The 23014-nt window shown below is 40.2% G+C and overlaps 1 protein-coding gene across 1 annotated transcript in view; it reads left to right on the forward strand.

Annotated features, from left to right (window-relative positions):
- The window catches only part of RASEF (RAS and EF-hand domain containing), a 55259-nt gene that overhangs the window by 12997 nt on the left and 19248 nt on the right, over positions 1–23014 (forward strand). The window contains exons 2-4 of the mRNA XM_072150888.1: positions 9951–10097; positions 12991–13081; positions 22156–22251. Of these exons, the coding sequence (XP_072006989.1) occupies positions 9951–10097; positions 12991–13081; positions 22156–22251 (334 nt within the window). The remainder of the gene's footprint in view (positions 1–9950; positions 10098–12990; positions 13082–22155; positions 22252–23014) is intronic.

The following is a 23014-nucleotide window of genomic DNA, read 5'->3' on the forward strand; positions in this document are numbered from 1 at the left end:
AGAAATGGTGTTACATTATCTTAATAATTAGGGAAAATAGAACAATCTAACATTAATATGTTCTAATACAAAGAGCATGTATATAATGAGTACATAAAAATTTCTAAAACATAAATTAGCCAACCTTATTTAGTAAATAGTAATTAAATCATGACAATAGTTCATCCCATTGGGCTTTCTAGTATCCAAAACAAAAATCCAATAGGATTCTCTATTGAATAACATTTTTTGCTGGTCCCCTCCCCTGATTGGTTTGGTGGCTTTTTCTATGCCTGTCCATTTAAAACTCAATACATCCGCCTTGGGGATGTCTCTAAAGTGCCGTGTAAGAGAGGAAACATTAACAGAAGAATTATATATAACACATACTCATGCACACACTCATATACTCATATACACACATACATGTTCATATACATACACAGGGTCATATATGCATATATATAACTGTTAATTAGCACAGATGTTACACCAGCTTGGTCCTGTTGTAGGCCTCATCCACATCTGGGCATTCCTGATGTAGGTGACAGGTCCTGGCTGCTGGTATAGGGGGAATCCAGTAGTGGTTAGTGGAGATGTTGCAAAAACTCACAGTTCCTTTTATTAAGTCTACAGAAAACAAGAGGCTGGGCGAACAACCTCTTTTGGGGAAACTCAGGCTATTATTTGGCTAGTTGAAGTGCAGGAATTAGCCCTTTGCTTGTAGGAACATTTTCAATTTATTGAGCTGGTTTTTGGTACTCAACTGTGGAGACCTATTACCTTATCTATGGATCCTTTGAGTTGTGCTGTACATGTACATTTTTAAAAAATGTTTTGAAGCCTTAATATTTTAACCAACTTTTAGCTGCAGTAATCTCCTGAAAATATAAAAAGCATTGTAAGAATAGAGGAAAGAGGGAGCTTTTTCTGCCCTCCTTCGCCTAAGAAGCCCTCGCTCTCATATCCAACTCCACAACAAATAAAGGAGCCTCTTCCTGTCTTCTGGTATAATACAGGGCTGACACTTCTTTTTTTTTCCATGCAGTAAGAACCTCACTTCTGATATCAGATAGTCATATGACAGTGATGGCGAGCCTTTTAGCAGTCGAGTGTCCAAACTGAACCCAAAACCCCCCTTATTTGTCGCGAGGTGCCAGGGGCGGACTGGGAATTTAAAATAGCCCTGGAAAAAAATATAAAAGTGGCCCCATCTTATGGGCGGAGTCAAAACAAGTGGGTGTGGTCAGATAATGTGGGTGGAGTTATAACAGACAAATTGTTGGTAGATGGCCTTAATGCAAAACAAGAACATCTTTTGCTAGGAAGTGAATAGAATGTGCAAGGATTGTGAGCTGTCGATCAGTAAATTATGCCTTAATTACCTTTCCCTTGTGCCATACATGTAGAATTCAGAGAAAGAATATATTGATACTGCCTCCTATGTACAGGAATAATGCTACAATAACACATTTAGAATAACACATTCAATCCTGCCTTCTATATACAAAATAAAACTACTACAATACCTTCTCCCATGTACAAGCCAACTACTATAATACTGCCTCCTATGTACAGGAATATAACTACTATAATACTGCCCCCTATGTACAAGAATATAACTACTATAATACTGCCCCCTATGTACAGGAATATAACTACTATAATACTGCCCCTATGTACAAGAATATAACTACTATAATACTGTCCCCTATGTACAAGAATATAACTACTATAATACTGCCTCCTATGTACAAGAATATAACTACTATAATACTGCCCCCTATGTACAGGAATATAACTACTATAATACTGCCCCCTATGTACAGGAATATAACTACTATAATACTGCCCCCTATGTACAGGAATATAACTACTATAATACTGCCCCCTATGTACAGGAATATAACTCCTTTAATACTTCTCCTATGTACAGGAATATAACTACTATAATACTGCCCCCTATGTACAAGAATATAACTACTATAATACTGCCCCCTATGTACAAGAATATAACTCCTATAATACTGGCTCCTATGTACAAGAATATAACTACTATAATACTGCCCCCTATGTACAGGAATATAACTACTATAATACTGCCCCCTATGTACAGGAATATAACTACTATAATACTGCCCCCTATGTACGGGAATATAACTACTATAATACTGCCCCTATGTACAGGAATATAACTACTATAATACTGCCCCCTATGTACAAGAATATAACTACTATAATACTGCCCCCTATGTACAGGAATATAACTACTATAATAAAACATATATACACAGAAGCGAACATGAAAAAATCAGAATTTATCATATACAGCTACAGAAAACACATGAGATCCTCACCTTTTGCATCCAGTGACATCAGGTGACGTCTCCCCGGATTGTACTCGTTCCTCATCTTCTCCATTAGTTCCACCATCACCTTGTCTCTTCCTCCAGGTACACAGCTTTCCTGCAGAGTTTACCACACAGACGTCTTATGTTCTGCACGTTCCTATTGTCCCTTAACTGTCCCTTCTTCTGCTACCACCAATACTGTGCCCCAAATACTGTAATAGAGCCTCCTACAATATTAGTACCACACAAATAGTGCCCCATAATGTAACTGTAATGGGAGGGATAATTTATTTCTTCTTTCTCTCCTTTAACCCCCCCCCCCCACCACCACCACCACCGACCCAACCCAGTATTGATAGAGCTCCTACTATGACCCAGGCATAAAAATAATGGCCCCAGCCCGCCCCAGACATATAACTAATGCCCCCTGCCCGCCCCAGACATATAACTAATGCCCCCTGCCCGCCCCAGACATATAATTAATGCCCCCTGCCAGCCCCAGATATATAATTAATGCCCCCTGCCAGCCCCAGATATATAATTAATGCCCCCTGCCCGCCCCAGACATATAATTAATGCCCCCTGCCCGCCCCAGACATATAATTAATGCCCCCTGCCAGCCCCAGACATATAATTAATTCCCCCCCGCCCCAGACATATAATTAATGCCCCCCTGCCAGCCCTAGATATAGAATAATGCCCCCCCCGCCCCAGACATATAATTAATACACACTGCCAGCCCCATATATACAATAATCCCCCCCAGACATATAATTTATGCCCACTGCCAGCCCCATATATACAATAATACCCCCCACCCCAGACATATAATTTATGCCCACTGCCAGCCCCATATATACAATAATCCCCCCCACCCCAGACATATTATTTATGCCCACTGCCAGCCCCATATATACAATAATACCCCCCACCCCAGACATATAATTTATGCCCACTGCCAGCCCCATATATACAATAATACCCCCCCAGACATATAATTTATGCCCACAGCCCGCCCCATATATACAATAATCCCCCCCAGACATATAATTTATGCCCACTGCCAGCCCCATATATACAATAATCCCCCCCAGACATATAATTTATGCTCACTGCCAGCCCCATATATACAATAATACCCCCGACCCCAGACATATAATTTATGCCCACTGCCAGCCCCATATATACAATAATCCCCACCACCCCAGACATATAATTTATGCCCACTGCCAGCCCCATATATACAATAATCCCACCCACCCCAGACATATATTTTATGCCCACTGCCAGCCCCATATATACAATAATACCCCCCCAGACATATTATTTATGCCCACTGCCAGCCCCATATATACTATAATCCCCCCCCACCCCAGACATATAATTTATGCCCCCTGCCAGCCCCATATATATATATATACTATAATCCCCCCCACCCGACATATAATTTATGCCCACTGCCATTCCCAAATATAGAATAATGCAGCCCCCCCTCCCAGACATATAATTAATGCCCCCCGGTTCTGTAATTTAAAAAAAAAAAAACATCATACTCACTCCTTTGGTGCAGTTTCTTCCCGTCTTCCTCGGTCTTCGGTGGCTTGGTGTAGAGGCGCGGGATAGTGACGTCACTGTTCCGCGCCTCCACACCAAGCCGCGGAGCTACACGGAGGCAGGCGACAGCTGACATGGTAAGTGCCAGCCTCCTCCACGCTACACAGGTAGCGCAATGACGTCGATTGCGTGACCTGTGTAGCTGGGTTTATACACAGACGCAGAAGCAGCGGTGCTGCGCTACGTCTGTGTACTAATCAATAGTAACTGCATCGTACGATCGTACGATGCAGGTACTATGGATTATGTGAAAAGTTTTAGCGAGTGCGGACCGGCCCCGCACCAGCTCCGGACCGGCCCCAGACCGGCCCAGGACCGACCGGCCCACCGGGAAAATTCCCGGTGGGTACAATGGCCAGTCCGCCCCTGCGAGGTGCCAACCAAAAATTAAAGCAGTAACTTATTGCTTCCTGTTCAACAACTTCATACTGGCCTCCTCAGGACAGCAATACAGTAGAAAGATGGAAAATTTTCATAATTTTAGCTTCTTTCCAGTCTCTTTCTGTACACATAGAATCGTGGGGCCAGCAGGAGGTCCACTAAAGATAATTCGGCCCCGTCTACTTATTCTCCCTCTTCCTACAGTCCCAAGTAGTGAAGTAAGCATTAACATATTACTGAAAGCAGCATATTTTAAGTTGCTTGGAACTGGAGGAAGATTCTTAGAGTCCTGTCTTGTGTGCTGGGGCAATGGCCCGGGTGCCCCCAGAAAGGCCTCTGAGTGCCCCCTCGGGCACTCATGTTATAGGTTCGCCACTACTGTCATATGACATCCTCCAGCCGGTAAGATTCTTACTGCATAGTACATGACCCATGCAGGGATAAAGAGCAGAGTAGCAGACAAGAGCTGTACTTCTGCTGGTGTAGTGCTCTGTAATGGAGGAGCATTGAACTTTGGACATTTGTGAGCATTTGAATTTCCCCTAAGCGAACTAAGCACTTCTTACTTTATTTTACATCAAGAGTTAACTTGCATTTATTTATATTGTTTTGTTATATACATTCTGTTTATTATTACTGTGTCTGTATAAACTAGTAGAAAGGGTTTATGAACATTGAGAAACATTTTTGACTGTGTATCTATATCTCTCAGAGAAACCACAGATTGTTTTGCAGAAGAAAAACAGACTTGTTCAGCAGACAAGCAGACAACTTGACCCTAGAATGACAGGTGCTGTCCGTAAATTCTTTACACTTTAGAATCTTGATGCCATAGAATATTATGGGGACTCAATGTAAGTCTTTGGGAAACACTTGGTCATTGTTTTTGTGCTAAAATGTAACCACTCCTTCCCTGGTAGAAGCTATATAAGGAGAATAGTCCCAGTCCTTAGTGTCTTTAAGTTAGGGAACAGAGCTTGGAGAAGACTGCAAATCTACCTGAACAGCCAGAAGAAGAAACTGAGATGGGGATACTCTGCCATAGACCCTGGGCTCCTAGCCTGTGACCAGGGTACCAGGCTTCTGAGAAACAGAGGTACCAGGCCTTTCCTTAGCAATAAAACTCCTTCTCTCAGGGAGGAGATTGGAGAATCAGCCCCTTGATTTGCTTGTACTGCTTGTACCGGAGATTTATTCAGTAAAGAAGGAAACTGTTCACTGCAGACACTAACTCTCTGAACTTATTTCCCATTGCGGTGCACCATGCCTAACCATCCGTTCTAGAGAACAGCAACACCTCGACAGTGTCTGGTGAACCCAGCATAGCATTGGGACCACCCCCAAGCTTAGCACTGCACTGGCTGCTTCAGTTTGCCATTTGCTACCACCTGAATCACCCTACTGGGGCTCTGCTGTTGCCTCATGACAGAATTGCCCCATGTCCTTTCATGTAAAACTATTGTATGGCTATACTATATGCATACAAGGGTTATTCACAGTCAGTGTAGCATAATGAGCTTGTGATAGGGAAAACTAGAAAAAATTTATTATTTGTTTTGTTTGTTGAACACTGCTCTTAGTCCCAAATGTATGTATTCTTCAGAGCCTCTGCATGGAGTCAAAAGTAAGAGGCCTCATTCATACCCGAAGGGATACTACAAGTAATGTCAGCATACATATTCAGTGCATTATAAGACTTCTCTAGGTGGAGATGGGAGTGTATTGTAAGTGCCTTGGGACTTGTCCGCTCTGAGATCTTTTGGTTTTGCAGACAGTGCTAAAGCTCAGTATTACAGAGATTATAGAGATTTTATAGGTGATCTGCCTAATTTAAAGGGTTTGTCCCAAATTTATGCTATTCCCTATTCAAGTTCTGGGACCCCACTGTTCATGAGGAAGAGGCCTACAGCTCTCTAGAAAATGTTCTCACTAATGGGTGGAGCATGCTTGTCCTGTCACTCCATTCCCTCTTATGGGAGCAGTTGGAGATTTCCAACATTTCCATACAACTAGCATATAACTTAAATTCTTGGGACAAAACCATTTTTATTATCCTGGAAAACATTTCTGCATATTATTTAGTCAGAATTATCATCAGAGCATGCAGAGCGTACATGTTTGACAGCTGTATGGTTGAGCCCTTTTCAAAGGCTCACCTACCTTGTGGGATATTCTGTTTGATATGGATAAAAGAGGAAGCAAATGCTTAATATGCTTCACAGATGACATAACTGAGCTCAGCCATCTGAGGCCCAGTTCACACCTGCTTTGCATTGGGCTCTACATTAAACTCTACATTTAAGGAGAGCATATAGATGGAAGGTTAAGGGAAGGTCATCTTTTAGCCTTCCGTTCCCCATAGACTTCAGTGTATCTTCTGTTATCTTCCATTACACATCCATTATTTATAACATAGTTATAACACCGTCAAACACACATCCTACAATCTTCTTCTGAAGAAAGGTACCCTCAACGGCCGCCGTAATATCCTGACAGCACGGTTGTTAAGGTGTTAAACAATGCAACTGTTCCACTAAACATAAAACTATTGGGTGTGAGATCTTTATACACTGTACAACTGGCAATTTTAGTGCTCATGATATGATGAAAATGGTTGGCAAAAATACTTTTATTAAAAAAAAAAAAATATATATATATATATATATATATACTTTTATTATTGGTAACCTTGCTCTATGTATAATGTTTTAATCCTTTATTTAGTTTTGGTATTTTAGTGCATATCATATCAATTGATGCTGTAACTTTGATCTGCAGACAACTCTTTTTTGAAAGATACCTCTGAAAGCTGAACAGGGAAATGGAGTTGGTAAGCCAATCGTCCTTCTCAAACTCCTCAATTTCCCTAACTCGACTCTGACTTCCTCATATATGGTGGATGTTTAAGAAATACATTTACTGGAATAAGATGGTCTTTAGTAAAATTGTAATATAACTTCAGACAATAAGACACTTAACTAATGCGTAAAAATGCAAACACGAACCAGTAATAGGATAAACTTTATAACCTAAAATTTGTTTTTTTTTGTGCTGAATAACTTGTTGAGTAAGATGAATTGAGAAATAGTATTGCCTAAATAAGATCCTCATCCAAAAATGACTTCAAATCTGATCAAATAATTTTAAAGGGGTTTTCCCACCAAACAAGTTCCTGTGGATAGGACCTAACTTGTTGATCGTGGGGGTCGCAGTGATGACACCCCCACAAATCACGAGAACAAGGGGTTTCGACGGGGTCTGAGCTACCTACGTTGGACCCTTTGTTGCTCCTTGAGATGAATGGAGCAAACAGCTCCGCATGTCCCTTCTGCTCCATTCATCTCTATCAGCTTCATAGAGATGAATGTAACGGAATGGACATGCACGACAGTCTGCGACATTCATATTGGGTAACGATTGGGGGGCCAATGGAGACACGTTGGACCCCACGTTCTCGTGATCTGTGGGGGTCTTATGACTGAGACCCCCACCGATCAGAAAGTTAGACACTATCCTGTGGAAAACTGTCTCTCTACACTAACTTGGGTAGGTGGCAACATGGGCCACATCTCTAATAATTTTAGGTTATAAAGGAACAGAACTCACCTGTGATTATATACATAGTAATACATTGAGGAGGCAGTTGCGTTTACCCATAAGCTGTTGCTAGGTGGTGGTCTCTCAAAGAAAAAAATACCCATTTTCTTTTTGTTTGGAAGTCAATCATTGTGTAAAAGGGTGACTCTGGGTGTTGTTGAGTTATAGACATATATGTATAGTACGCATATAACATCTTCACATTTGTAGCCAGGATGTCGGACTATACACTACTTATGGTATTTCTGGTGATATTCCACCAAACGAAGCAGACTGATGTGTGAAAGAGCATCTGATAAAGGTTTTCTTTTCTTAGATCAGTTAGCGGTCTGATCTTGACTAAAATGTAGCAGTATGTGTCTCAATGCTTTTGTTGCGGGAGGATCCTTAACATTACTTAAAGGGATCCTTCAGATTTCTACTGTTCTACTTTGGGTTACAGCATAGATATTTCACTCAACTGATAGCCAAAATAGAAAGTAACAGCATATGGATATGTCATCGGAAATGTCATATTTTTTGTATAAAAGTAAGTAAACATCCTACTGTGACTAGGAAGCCTTAAGGGAGTAGGAGCTTGAACTTGTCCTGAACAAAACAAGATATGTTGATTTATAAAGCGTTATGGAATTTGATGGCGCTATATAAATAAAGGTTACTATTATTATTATATGTTTCAACATCAGTTAAGCAGAGAATATTTTAGGCCTCAAAAGATATTAAGGTGCAGAAGTGTCAGGTCAATTGCAGTTTTTAATGGAATTGCTATTCTGCAGACAGTGTATTCGAGAGCATGAGGAGCTGAGAAAAGTATCTATCTTTGTGTGGAAAGTTTCAGTATAACTTGGTTATAATATGTCCCTGCTCTTTCCATGCCCTGTGGGCAGTCTTATGTGGTTAACAGCTATCCCAGTATTTAATGGTCAGTCATTAATGCTCTTTTAATGATCTTAAATTATGCTCTACCTTAATTCAAACTTCTTACTCACATCTCTAGGGCTTCTCCCGAGTTGCACCAATTCTCTGGAATGCCCTTCCATGGACTATTAGACTACTACCCAACCTCCAAAGTTTCAAATGTGCTCTTAAAACCCATCTTTTTAGGCAAGCCTATCACTCTCCCTGACTGCAACCCGTGTACTCCTCCCGTCTTATATCCAGCAACATCTATATTTATTTATTTTATTCTGTTCTTATATAAAGAATTGGACCATTACACAAGCTCTTATACTTCTTGTGTCACCCCTTCATCCTCATAGACTGTAAGATCATGCAAGCAGGGCCCTTACTCCTATTGGTCCATATGACTGTTTGTACTCTGTAATGTCTTATTTGTATATGCCCCCTATGATTTGTATTGCTCTACTGAATATGATGCTGCTATATAAATAAAGATTATCATTATTATAGGTTAGATCCAACCACTTGTCGGCTAAATCTAGTAATAGTAAGGAATTAAAAGAATAAAACACAAGTTTTCCAGGAAGTTTTATCCCAAAAACTATATATAACTTAGCCCATTCATGCTGTATGTATAGGGAACATACTATATGAATACTGGTTGTCACGTGATCACCATATGTCCTCATATATGAGGAGCTTACATATCTTACCAGTACTGCTCTGTACTTAAAGGATTGGTTGGGGAAAATGTATACAGTTTTACCATAGTTAGTGATTCTTTACTAAAAGGGAACGCTCTTCTGAAGGAGGTTGTAATTGCTGACACTTTGAACATGTTCAAGAGAGGCCTGTATGCCTTTATTGTGAACAAAACATTGGATGTTGATCCAGGGAATTATTCTCACTCCATATTGGCATATTGGGGTTGGTTACAATTTTCCTCTTATTTGGACTATAAGCTTATACATTCTCTCTGACTTATGAGTTGCATTTGTTGGACCTGCATCTTTATCTAGCCTTATCTACCATAAAACTATTGACTTCCCTGACTATTTGCTGTTCCTTAATACCACATGTGTGTGTATGTGACCAAAATATATATAACTATTATTTTTTTTCCTGCAGGAAAGAACAAACTAGTATACTATACCAGAACATTAACATAGTGGAACCCCTTTTAATCCAGCAATATGAACATGTCATTAGAAACTTTGTTCGGGAGATCAGGCTTCAGAGCACAGAAATGGAAAATTTGGCTATAGCAGTTAAAAGGTATTTTCTTCTCCTTATCATGTATGTTCTTTATAAATTTATATTTTATCTACAATCATCATTTCATTTATTAGATCATTTGAAAGTATGTCAGGCATTTCTGTTGGTGTTACATCTTTCAAGCATAGGGTCCATAGTGACAACATAAATATAATACTGTTTAATAGTGTAACCAGGAAAGGCTTGGTCCATGTCAAGATTGCTAAATGGCCTCCACCACCTAAACCTCTACATTATAGGCTAAATTGCAGATCATTGCATATCTGCTACATAAGGGCTCTTTCACATTGGCGTTGATGTTCAGCTTCAGTTGCACATCTGTTCCCTTTTGTCTCCGTTTTGCTTCCGTTTTGTCTTAGTCTCTAAAAAAAACTGGAAGGTTTAACATGGCTTTGAAAACATCAACACCTTGTTTTTTAGCCTCATCAGTTAAAAAAAAAAGATGTTTCATCAGTTTTTTGCAGACCCATGGGCTTCTATTGCCTTCCGTGATTTGCATCAGTGAAAAAAATAAATACAAATACAGTTATTCCTCTGCCTCTACGTTCTCCTAATATAAAAAAGACATATAGCGCTTCTTCGATATGCTATAAAGGTACTCACAGATGGAAAGATAGTCCTTATATTTAGTGTAACGTCCTGTACCTCCAGTATTTAAAATACCCTTGTGTCCTCTTGCGGTATCCCCTCTCTGAAGCGGCGTCTCCCTTGAGGTCCCAGCGGTAGTGGAGAGTTCCTGTGTTGCCACAAAATTCCTCCGGCCGGGGAACTCGATCTCCTCCACAGCAGTTCCGCTCTGTTTGGCTCCTCTCCTGTTTTGTCGCTCGGGGATAGGGAGAAAGGTACACAATAGTGCAGTAGATCCAGAAATCTTTCTTAAAACTTCTTTATTAAGAATACTCACAAAGGTGATGATTAAAAAGGCCTATAAAAAACACACGCTCGGCCCTTTGGGCATATCTTACCGAGCGTGTGTTTTTTATAGGCCTATTATAGGCCTTCAGAGTGGGGATACCGCAAGAGGACACAAGGGTATTTTAAATACTGGAGGTACAGGACGTTACACTAAATATAAGGACTATCTTTGAGTACCTTTATTGCATATCGAAGAAGCACTATGTCTTTTTTATATTAGGAGAACATAGAGGCAGAGGAATAACTGTATTGGTATTTCTTTTGAACGTAGTAGTCTTTCTGGACCTTTGACCATTTTATTCCTCTTAGCGCCGTTCGTCCTTTCTTGTGAGATTTGCTCTGCGAACATAAGGAATTATTTTGTGTTTGTAAGTGAAAAAAATAAGACATGTTTCATAATTTTTCTGCGGACAACAGATCAGTGAAAATACAAGCCAATGTGAAAACAATGGCTTTCTGTGGCATCCGTGGAAATCACTGAACCACGGATATGAAAACCAACACCAATGTGAAAGAGCCCTTAGGGCAATGATGGTGAACCTTTTGGAGATAGAGTGCCCAAACTACACCCAAAACACACTTATATGTTGCAAAGTGTCAACATGACAATTTAAGCAGTAACTTATTGATCCCTGCTGTATCACAGGTTTTAATCGTATTGGGGTCCTGAGTTCACCAATACAATAGAAAGATGATGGAGAAATTTGGATTGTAGCTTCCCTGCAAGGTCCCCCTGAAGAGGAAGAATGAGGGGACCCAGAGCAGGAGCGCAAATGACAATCCTTCTCTATCCACACCTTCTGGCTCCTCCTGTAGTCCTAGCAGCCATGGATGTCGCTTTAAAATAGCGCTGAGCATGGCACGTCCTGGGCTGTCTTGGACCGCAGGAGGAAGCCTTGAGTGCTGTTTGGCAAACTCTGTGCTGGGGTAAATACCTGGGTGCCCACAGAAAGGGCTCCGAGTGCCACCTCTGGCACCCATGCCATAAGTTCGCTACCACTGCCTTAGGGTGCTTCTTGCAACTGGTGATCCAATAAGAATTTCCACTAATTACCAGATTGTACCTCCCATGTAAACAATATTGACTAGAGATACACAAAGATGTATCTTGTATGGGCAGTAGTGAGCTAAAGAGAACCTAGACCGAATGCTGTCTTCCTGACTACCCTAACAGATATTTATGGCAATGGAAGTGGACTTAGCCTTTACTCACCACTATTGTGTGCTCCATTGATATCACTATCACTTACAGAAAAAAAAATCTGTGGCAAAAAGCATTGTGTGAGCTGCCTCTATTGTTTCTATCGCAGGTTGGCCCTCACAAGCCACTTTGTTCCGACAGACTTGCTCTGTGATGTGCAGGATTTCCTGGATAGAGATCTGGTTAGATAAATCCTGAATGCACAAGTTTGTCAGAACAATCTCAAACATGGGCTTTAGCTATTGTGGGGCACATTTATCAAGCTGTCTGAAAGTCAGAATATTCTTAGTTGCCCATGGCAACCAATTACAGCTCAGCTTTCATTTTACCAGTGTTCATAAATATTTTAAAGGGGAGCTGTGAATGGTTGGCAAGGGCAACTAAGAATATTCTGACCTTCAGACAGCTTGATAACTCTGCGCCTCTATGTCCACCTGCCTCAGTTTCTGCACTGTTCTACACTAACGTGTTCAAAATAAGACAGGACTTTTTATGCTGATACTGACTGATTTTTTTGCTTTGTAGCCTGTGTAAGTATACCTAAAAGATAATAGTTTTAGTCTTTGTATTTTGAGGTTTCAGGCCCATCTACACATTAAAACCTGTTACCAGGTGATGACATCAAATTGCTAAGTATTAGATTGAGAAAAAATATCCTGTTACACTGCAAAATAGCATTTTTTCTACCCCTCAAATCCTTTTTTATGTGTATGGAATGAAGGGAAGGAAGGGATTTTACAGTTTTTGTTTGCTCATGGTTTTTATTTTCAATTGCAGGGCCCAGGACAAAGCAGCTATGCAGCTCAGTGAGCTAGAAGAGGAGATGGATCATCGGATACAGGCTGCCGAAAACAGAATAAAGAAAGAGGTTAGCAGTTTGCTCATTTTATCCCAGAGTCTCAATTTTACATTTGTTCAAGTTTGCTAAAGAAAAATCCTTCAATACACATATTTCACTGTAGGTGCAGCTTGCATGTTCCTTAAACATTTACCTGTTAATAACACACGTATTGTACATTGCAAATTGTTAAACAACTAAAACTTTACTCATTGGCATTTATCTTTATTTTTCTTCCTTTTTTCTGTCTTGTTTGAGACTTGCAATTGTTGGGGACTGAAATGTGCACTGAAATCCGCCGTACAGTTGTTTATTGTCAGTAAGAAACATTTATCTTCTATTCTAGATGTCCTAAATTTTCACATATGACATTTCTATTTTCAAATTGTCTATTTGAGACATTTTTTGGTGCAAAACCAGACTAAAGCATACTTAAAGGGGGTTGGCCCATGTGCCTTTACTGCCTTATTCATAGTCAATGAATGCTCACTAATTGATTCAATTGATTCAACATCCCTGATGCCTCCTTTATTGCTGTGTGCAGACTCTCTGTGCACACTGCATAGACATGTCAAAGATCCTACACTGGTAAATAGGAGGGTTCATCCTGCTGTCCCCCTCCCACCTCGCTGTGTAAGTCACATGAGACCTATGGAGATAGAATAGACACACTGGAGACTGCCATTAGAAGTTGTGTGGAGATAAAGAGTACAGCATGTGGATAACAGGGAAAGGCTGAAGCTCTCACAGGAGGCAAAGACACAGGTTCATGTACATGCTGAGGCCTGTCTAATGGAACAGATTTATTGAAAAATGACTAATCCCTTTAAGGAAAACTTGGAAAGAAGTGACATGAGACATTTGGATCATAACATTGAGTTAAGATACTATGAAAAAAAGCCAGCAGCATCATCTTATCTAATATGGTTGGGCCTGTAATATTTAATAGGTCAACAGCCCTGATCAGTAGAGGCAATGTGAGGGGCCAGTCATATTAGTGAGTATTAGTTATCTGTTATTAAATTGCAGGTATATCAAGTCCAATCTAGAATCCTAAATCCTTAAAAGAGGTAAAGCTGATGCTAAATAGGCCATTACTTCCTAACTACAATATAGTATCCAGAAAAAATCCCATCCATGGGTGTAACTAAAATTTTTGCTACCATAAAGGTGTCAGGGGGACCCAGACTAGTTACCAAATTGCAGTTTTAACAAGTGTTTTACTACCATATTTAATACATACCTGTATTGTATTTTCTTGGTCCAAGTGCTTAACCTTACTTTAATCTACATTGAACTTCAGTAGCCATTTATCAGCCAAAGAATCTGGTTTCCTTTAATCCCTCTGTAATATTATACCATTTCCTCTTAGTCAATTATTTTACAGAGCTTAGTATCATCTGCAAACGATGATAAAGGCCCACCACTTTAATGGACATCTTCCACCAGATTACCAGTGGCAAATTTTCCTTATAGGGCTGATTGTTATCTCTAGGGGATGATGGGACTTTTCACTAAATCCTGCTTCCACGTTGTTGCAAGAAAAGAAGTTTATTAAAATATGTAAATTAGCCTGATGCCGACTGTCCTCAGATCTCGTGCTATGAAAGCTGTGGCTGCACATGGATCGAGTTCTCACGCAGGTTCAAGATTTGCAGACAGCCAACTGACTGCGAAGACAAGGGACGGAGAAGTGAATACTGCAGAGCGGCAGAGCCTTGAGGCACTCAAATGACATGTGCCTGAGTGCCTCAAGCTAATTTACATATTTAAATAAAAAAATTTCGCAGCGGAGGAGCAGTATTTAGTGATAAGAAGTGCCATCATCCTCTAGAGTTAACAAGCAGCATAATTAGGACAGTCTACCACCGGTAATCTGGTGGTAGATGTCTGTTAACTATCATTGTTTGTCATTTCTACAATTTATTTTTCCCTATTTTATCTTCTAACGCCCCTTGATTTAATGACTCTGCATACAGAGATAGATGCTACTCCATGATGGGACCACCCAATGACAAGACGACTGCTTCTATTCCTAGAAAGAATATTTGTTCTACGTATCACACAGGAAAGAATAACACTCATGCTGCCTCACATAATGCACCTCATATTATCATCCTGTAATTTTCAAAGAGAATGGTTATAAAGAGGATGCTTATATTGTGAGCTGTAGTGGTAGTACAGGTTTCTCAGCCTGAGACTTTTCTAAATCTCTACAAGAAATCCCTTCTTGCTAAGCTTAGAATTTGCTCTTCTACTTTTGCTGAAATGTCTTTAAACAGATCTCTGTATGGGCATATTTATTGGTTTTTGAGTAATTTCAAAAGTGTCTGTCCAATATCATACATGGGAATGGTTAGTTCCTCTTAACCCCCCCCCCTTTTAGCAGTATGTTACTATATATTATATAATACTATATATAGAAAATGTCTCCATAGCTATTCACTTATAGAGTCAGTTGTTTCCCCTTCACCCAGATGAGTAACTGCTCATGTTTCCAGGACAGAGGTATACAGAAATCTGCCTAGAAGGTAAATATTTCTAAAGGTGGAGTTCCTGCTTGACTTCGGGAGAACTGACGCTTTTATCATCTCCAGTTCACAGCATAACTTGAGGGTGAAGACAGTACATCAGCACCCAGGTCATGGATCCTTTGGAGACTATAGGCAATCATTTACTATTGTGCGGCCTGGTAGAGACTTTTCTATGAGGTTACAAGTTATGTCCTGGACTGCTGAGTACAATAGATTTGTAGTTAAAGGGATTGTCCACTTTAAGCACATTCCAGCAAATTGATATTGTTTGTGTAAATGAAAAGTTATACCGTTTTGCAATATACAGTGTAATCAGAAGCCGTGCACCTGTGTTACATCAAATGACTATGGACCAATGTTTATCTACAGGAAGTAAAGAATGAAGTTTCCTGTTGCATGACAGCAAGAACAGATCTAGAAAAAACATTAAGAATTGATAAAAAGTATATTGGAAAATGGTATACCTTTTCATTACACAAACAATATCAATTATTTGCTAGAATGTGCTTAAAGTGAACAAGCCCTTTAATTCTGAATTAGTATAGCACTCAACATGACACTTGTTACTTAATGTGGATTAGCAGCAGCATGTTTCTCAAACCCTGTTTCCCTGAAAATAAGACGCCCCCAAAAATAAGACCTAGTGCAATTTTTTTCACGCTAAGTAACATAAGGCCTCTCCAGAAAATAAGACCAAGTGGCAATCATTGCAGCAGCTCTGCCCCATGTCTTTAGGAGTAAAAATTCATATAAGACACTGCCTTATTTTCATGGAAACAGGGTATTTTTCTATTGGGTCACATACTGCTCTTGTTCACACCAATATTTGATGATGCAGGGGAACACATTGACATGGAAGTGACAATCTGTCATTCCCATATACTGTATGAGAAACATTGTAGGTATCAGTGGTAAAATGACATTGCTGTCACTATAGTAAAGTCACATATGTCTAATCTCTTTCTATTAGTAATATATAACAATTGTGCATTTAGTGCCTCAATATTTTCAAGCTCTCTGCTCGCTGTCAATGAATATAAACATATAGGCATCATGTTTACTCCATATTTATGATGTAGCAGGTCAGCTATATAAGTGTTGCTCCTTACACTTCTACTTCTTTAACTTAAAGGAAACCTACCACTTGTAGTGGCAGGTTTCTGATGGAAATACCGGGCACCAGCTCAGGGTGAGCTGGTGCCGGAGCTTATTTTCGTTAGTGTTTTAAACCGCCGTATCGCGGTTTAAAACACTTTTAAAACTTTATAGCCAGCGCAGGCAGGTACGCGCTCGACGCTTACCATGCGCGCGGCTACATAGGAAGTGAATGAGAGCCGCGCGCATGGTAAGCGCCGAGCGCGTACCTGCCTGCGCCGGCTATAAAGTTTAAAAAGTGTTTTAAACCGCGATACAGCGGTTTAAAACACTAACGAAAATAAGCTCCGGCACCAGCTCACCCTGAGCTGGTGCCCGGTATTTCCATCAGAAACCTGCCACTACAAGTGGTAGGTTTCCTTTAAAGAGTAACCATCATTTCAGGTGACATCTGTGAGTGTTAACCCTTTCTGCTCTCTCCCTAGCTGCTGTATGCTATGAGCATTATTTTCAAACATCAAGCTGAAAGTGAAGGGGTTAATCCTCCCATTTTAGAGCTGTTTAATCAAACACAGGGATTAGATATGGGCTCATCGAAGCCTCCATAGATATACACTGAACAGGCTGGAATATGGATCTCTATGGAAAGGGGTAGATAGATTTTTCTTTTTTACAAACTTCTTATATTTGTTATCCATGGCCTTCTTCCTTCTAAAATAAATTTATCACCTAATCCCAACTGATGCATTTAAACAGTGGAAGAGCATGAGTGCCCATTATTGTCACTGATTGCCATATCCCCTTAGTAAATGTGCCACAATATATTACAATGCAGTAGTATCTCTCTGTGTGCATGGAACAGAGAAAGTTTGCTGTCATACACTACCACATACCAAACTATAAAAAAAAGAAAGCCTGATAGAGAAACTGACCACTTGCATGGTTCCAGCTTTTCAGTATGACATATGAGATACTATTGGTGTACACTTTACAAATGCTATGACCATTCACTGTACAGAAGAAAACAAGCCCTCATACTGTTCTTAAAACAAGCCCTCAAAGGTTATGGCTAGTTATAATCAGAGCTGAGATTTCCTTTTCCCAGGTTGGGTTGATAGGGTGATATGAGAAATGAGAACATTTTTACCTCAGACACTTCTGATAAATCTCCCTATGCTGTATGGAAAATGTAGAGTAAGTAAATAGAAACAGTTAATGTCTGCAGTGTTCAGGGCTTAACCACTGTTACAGATTGTATGATGAGTAACCAAACAAAAATATCAAGTGCTTTGCTTAGAAAAGGTGGATTTTTCGAGATACAGTACATTTATTTAAAGTCAACAAATCCGCCTTGTAAGCAAATTCTGTGTGCTTTCTTACTCTTTACTTTGTGGGCTGGTATTATGATGCGCATCTGTTTGAGCCTAGTAAACTCCCTTCTACACAGAACACAAGAACAATTACTAGACTACATAGGAAACTGTGTATTTTTTCATGTTCAGTGGATGTGCTTTACAATCTTCACATATTCTAGACAGAAAATAACTTGTGCAACAATATAGTGTAACATTAATTTTTATATGTAACATCAGGTAACTATCATTGTCCTGGATTATCACAATGCCAGGGCTTCTCTCCGGGTTGTGCTGATCCCATAAATGACTCTTCTGCTCCACTATTTATTTTACAAAGCCAATGAAATAGGCAGAGATGTACAGAATATAAATCCCATGTTACAATATTTTTTTCATATTTTCATTTGTTTTTTTTACATTATTTTATCCTGATGATATTTTTTATTTATATCATATAGTTCCTATTTAGATAAGTAGATGGAAGCTGGAGCGGTTACTTGTTTCTTTTTTCAGATTTTACTTCACAATAGGCAGTGAGCAATGTTGTAATTCCTGGTAGTCTTCTATAGTGCACAGCTGAGTGAGTGTAGATGCAGCTTCAGCACCCCCTGGTGGTAAAATAACATTATATATATATATAGAGAGAGAGAGAGAGAACGGTAATAACAGCACTCCAGTACAATTGTGTACTAGAATTGTGCACAAAAAATAAGTGGATTTATTCCATATTCAAAGCGACATTTCGGCTCAAAGTGTCAACCTTCCTCAAGCCAAATACATATAGTGACAATCTCATATATATAGCAGGTATTGGAGTGTCACATGACACAAACCACTTCCCTTCCCAAACAAAGTGCTATAGTGCGGGTGTGCAGTGTCACATGACACAAACCACACCCCTTCCCAAACAAAGTGCTATAGTGCAGGTGTGAAGTGTCACATGACACAAACCTCACCCCTTCCTAAAAATAGTGCAATCAAGTCTAGATACATTGTAAAATAATATGTCCAAATACACATATTTGAGCCAACACATGTATAAAAGTGCAATCAGTATATTAAAAAAACATTTTTTCACTGTGAAGAAATATTGCAATGATGTATCAGTGTTCTGTAATGATCAGTACATATAACAACACACTGCTCTGGATGTGCCTAGAGCAGTGGTGGCGAACCTATTGCACGGGTGCCAGCTGTGGCACTCGGAGCCCTCTATATGGGCACCCTTGCCATCACCCCAGGGCAGGGTTTGCCAGACAGGACTCAAGGCCTCTTGCAGTCCTACGCAGCCCAGGACCCTAGAAGGAAGCTACAATGATAATCCAAACTTCTTCTCCTTCTTTCTCCTGTATTGGTGTCCTCAGGTGCCTATACAAGTAATAAGTTACTGCCTAAATTGTCGCCTTGGCACTTTGTGAAAAATATGTGGGTTTTGGTTGTAGTTTGGGCTCGGTGTCTAAAAGGTTTGCCATCACTGGCCTAGAGCATCAGCTTAGTATGGCACTGCGTGTGATACAGTGGGGCACATTTACTTACTGCGCGTTGTCCGATGCTGATTTGGGTCTGCCGGGATTCAATAAGGTTGTGCGCCCGATATCCACCAGGTGTCGCTGCTGCGCCGAGGTCCGCCGGAGTTCACCTTCTTTGTCCCAGTGCTGATCTTGCGACAGAAATTCTTTTTTAAATTCTGCGGTTTTTCCGAATCCGTCGGGTTGTCTGACGGCCACTCCCCCCGATTTCTGTGAAAGCCGCCGCCGATGTGTCAAAATCCGATCGTGTGCTCCAAAATCCCAGGGTAATTTGGCGCAAATTGGAAATCGTCGGGAAACCTGACGAAAGTTTGGCGTTCGGACCCTTAGTAAACTAGCCCCACTGAGTTAAAAACATGCACCGGTCGCGGATGTTAACATGCACATTGCCGCCAGCGGCTTCAAGATAGGCGCCGCCATCTTGTCGAGGATCGCCGTTCCTCTAGACGTTATCGGGGAGCGGTCACCATGACCATGACAACCTCGGTTCTTCCGAAGACCCAAGGCTGCCTCGTTTTAACCCTTTCATTATAATGAATGAGGAGGAAAATCCACATATACTGCCATACAGCAGTATGGCAGTATATGGTAGGATCAATCGGACAACCTAGGGTTAAAGTACTCTAAAGAGTCTGAAAAATAGTAAAAGTAAAAATTAAAAAAAGGAAAAGAAAAAAAAAGTATTATATATATAAAAAAAAATTCAAATCACCCCCCTTGCCTTAGAACTGATATAAATATAAGTAAACAGTGAAAACAACAAACACATTAGGTATTGCTATGTCTGAAAATGCCCTATCAAAATATAATAAGTTTTCACTGCTTTTAACCCCATAACGGAAAATAGTGCCCAAAGTCAAAAATGGCACTTTTTTGCCATTTTGAAAAATATTAAAAAAATCTATAAAAAGTGATCAAAAGGTTGTACAGTCCTAAAAATGGTAGCATTGAAAACTTCAATAGAAGTTGCAAAAAATGACACCACCAACAGCTCTGTACACGAAAGTATGACAAAGTTATTAGCGCCAGAAGATGGCAAAATAAAAAAAAAAATTCTACACGAGTTTTACATTTTTGTAAATGTATGAAAACATTATAAAACCTATACAAATTTGGTATCCCCGTGATTGCACCTACCTAAAGAATACAGTAGACATGTCATTTGAGGCGCACAGTGAAAACTGAAAAAACCAAGCCTACAAGAAAAAGGCGCAAATGCGTTTTTTAAACATTTTCACTGCATTTTTAATTTTTTCCCCGCTTCCCAGTACATGGCATGGAAAATTAAATACCATCACTATGAAGTGCAATTTGTAAGCAGAAAACAAGCCATTACACAGCTCTGTACGTGCAAAAATAAAAAAGTTATAGATTTTTCATTGTGAGGAGTGAAAGGGTTAAACATTTGAGACTTTTGTGTGACTTTTCAGACAAAAGTCTCAAAGAAACAACCCACTCATCTGCTGCATTTATCAACCTTTAAGGCCCCAGTCACACACGTCGATAGCATTGCGTTTTATAATGCACAGGGGCGTTACTCGACCACAACGCATATGTGCTTCCAGTGAAATTGGTTAAAAAATACAAGATACCGGTCTGCTTACCAGTAACATGCGTTTCCTTGGAAGCACATATGTATTCAGGCCGAGGCTAAATCAGGTAAATCAGGCAAGCCAAAAACTTTACAAAAAATCCCCAATACTAGACACTCGTTTCCAGACTTAAGATAAATGTCCCCCATAGTTAACACAATGGCACGGAGGCGCGGAGTCTGTATGAAGAGGGCTCACGGGGTAAGCCCTCTTCACAAAGAGGTGGGGTTAGCTTCATATTGCAGCCAACGCCCACCCCTATTAACTCTTTTGAGCCATCTTCAGCATAAAGCAGTCTGTGAAGGACTCCTTGTCCGTGAAGTCGGGTCCTTTGATGCACAGAGTGCAGGCCGGCGGCTGCACGGTCTTGGCTCCGAAGCTGGAGCTAGGGCTCATGTGCAGAACCCGGCTTTGCGGACAAGTGCACGCAGCTATGAGGAGCTGCATGCTGAAGATGGCTTGGTAGGCGAATCACAAGAAGCTACTGGGGCGTGGAGTAGCCGCTCCGGTTACTCTACGCTCCAGCAGCCTTTTTGGTAAATTTGCATATTAGGGCAATTAAAAATTATAAATGATACGGGGGACTAAAGGATTAGCCCTGAAAAGGGCTATGCTTTCATAGATTAGATGAACCTGCCACTGGATCTACCTATTAAGTGGTGGTAGGTTTCCTTTAAGTGGGTGTTCACACATGCAAATAACATGGAGACAAATTAGCGTTTTCTCAGTCATAAATTCCGGACCCAGGATGACACGGATGCAGGTGTTACAATTGTATTCTAGTATTCATATTATTTACAGCAGTGGTGTCATGTATATGGTGTGTTTTGCGTGTACCGTTTGAGATGATTGTCAGAAATTGTAAGCAACTCTCTAACCTCTTTCCATTCTTAATCAGGGAGGACAGCAGTAACTGGATGTACAAGCTTACTGGTCATATATAATGCACCTAGCCTTGTCATGAACAGAGATTACATCTATTATTCTTTGCTATTTCAGGAGAAGAGAAAGGCAGAGGAAGCTCTCAATGACCTGAAGCGCCAGCATGAATCTGAAGTTGCTGAACTCCAGGTCGCAATTAAAAAGCTAAAGAAGGTAACACCCGCATTACAAGGAGGAAGCTGTGTGGATAGTGTTGATATGTAGTCCGTTTTATCATGTCAGATGAGCAGGGTACAAAGTGAACGCAACATTCTTGTAGATCATCAATCTTTTGGAAAAGCAGCTACTAAATGTTTGGATAATGGAATCATTATGTTAGCATTATTATTGCAGATATTTATAGAGCTCATTGCTCATGCCACAAAGTAGGGCAAAATGTACCCAGACAGCTTTCATCTACTCATGTATATACAAAACTCTTACTATATACAGATAGTATTCAGATCCCATGAAAATTTTTCACTTGTTGCTTCATTACAGCCAATTTTGCTCATTGATGTACACTATGCACCTCATCTTGACAAAAAAAAACAGAAATGCAGATATGTTTGCTAATTAATAAACAAAGAGTGAAAAATGCAAGTGGGTATTTTCTGTAGCCACTGTAAATAGAAACAAAATGGCACAGAACACCACCTCACCCCTCTCCACGAGTCGAAGCCTCCACCGACCAGATACTGCAGATGGTGCACAACACTCATGGACTTCGATGGGGTTTATATCCTCAGACTCACATCAAAGTTGGATATGCTCTACTTTTGATTCATAACATGACAACGGAGACAGGCTGCTTGTGGGTAAGGGGACTAACAATGAGCATACTTACATAAATATTACTAAATATAGAAAAAGTTATAAACAATAGCAGCACAATTGAAAAACAAAGAGATAGGGTGCTATCCTTAAGCCTTACCCC

This window comes from Engystomops pustulosus, chromosome 1 (genome assembly GCF_040894005.1).
Source record: "Engystomops pustulosus chromosome 1, aEngPut4.maternal, whole genome shotgun sequence".
NCBI classification, from domain to species: domain Eukaryota; kingdom Metazoa; phylum Chordata; class Amphibia; order Anura; family Leptodactylidae; genus Engystomops; species Engystomops pustulosus.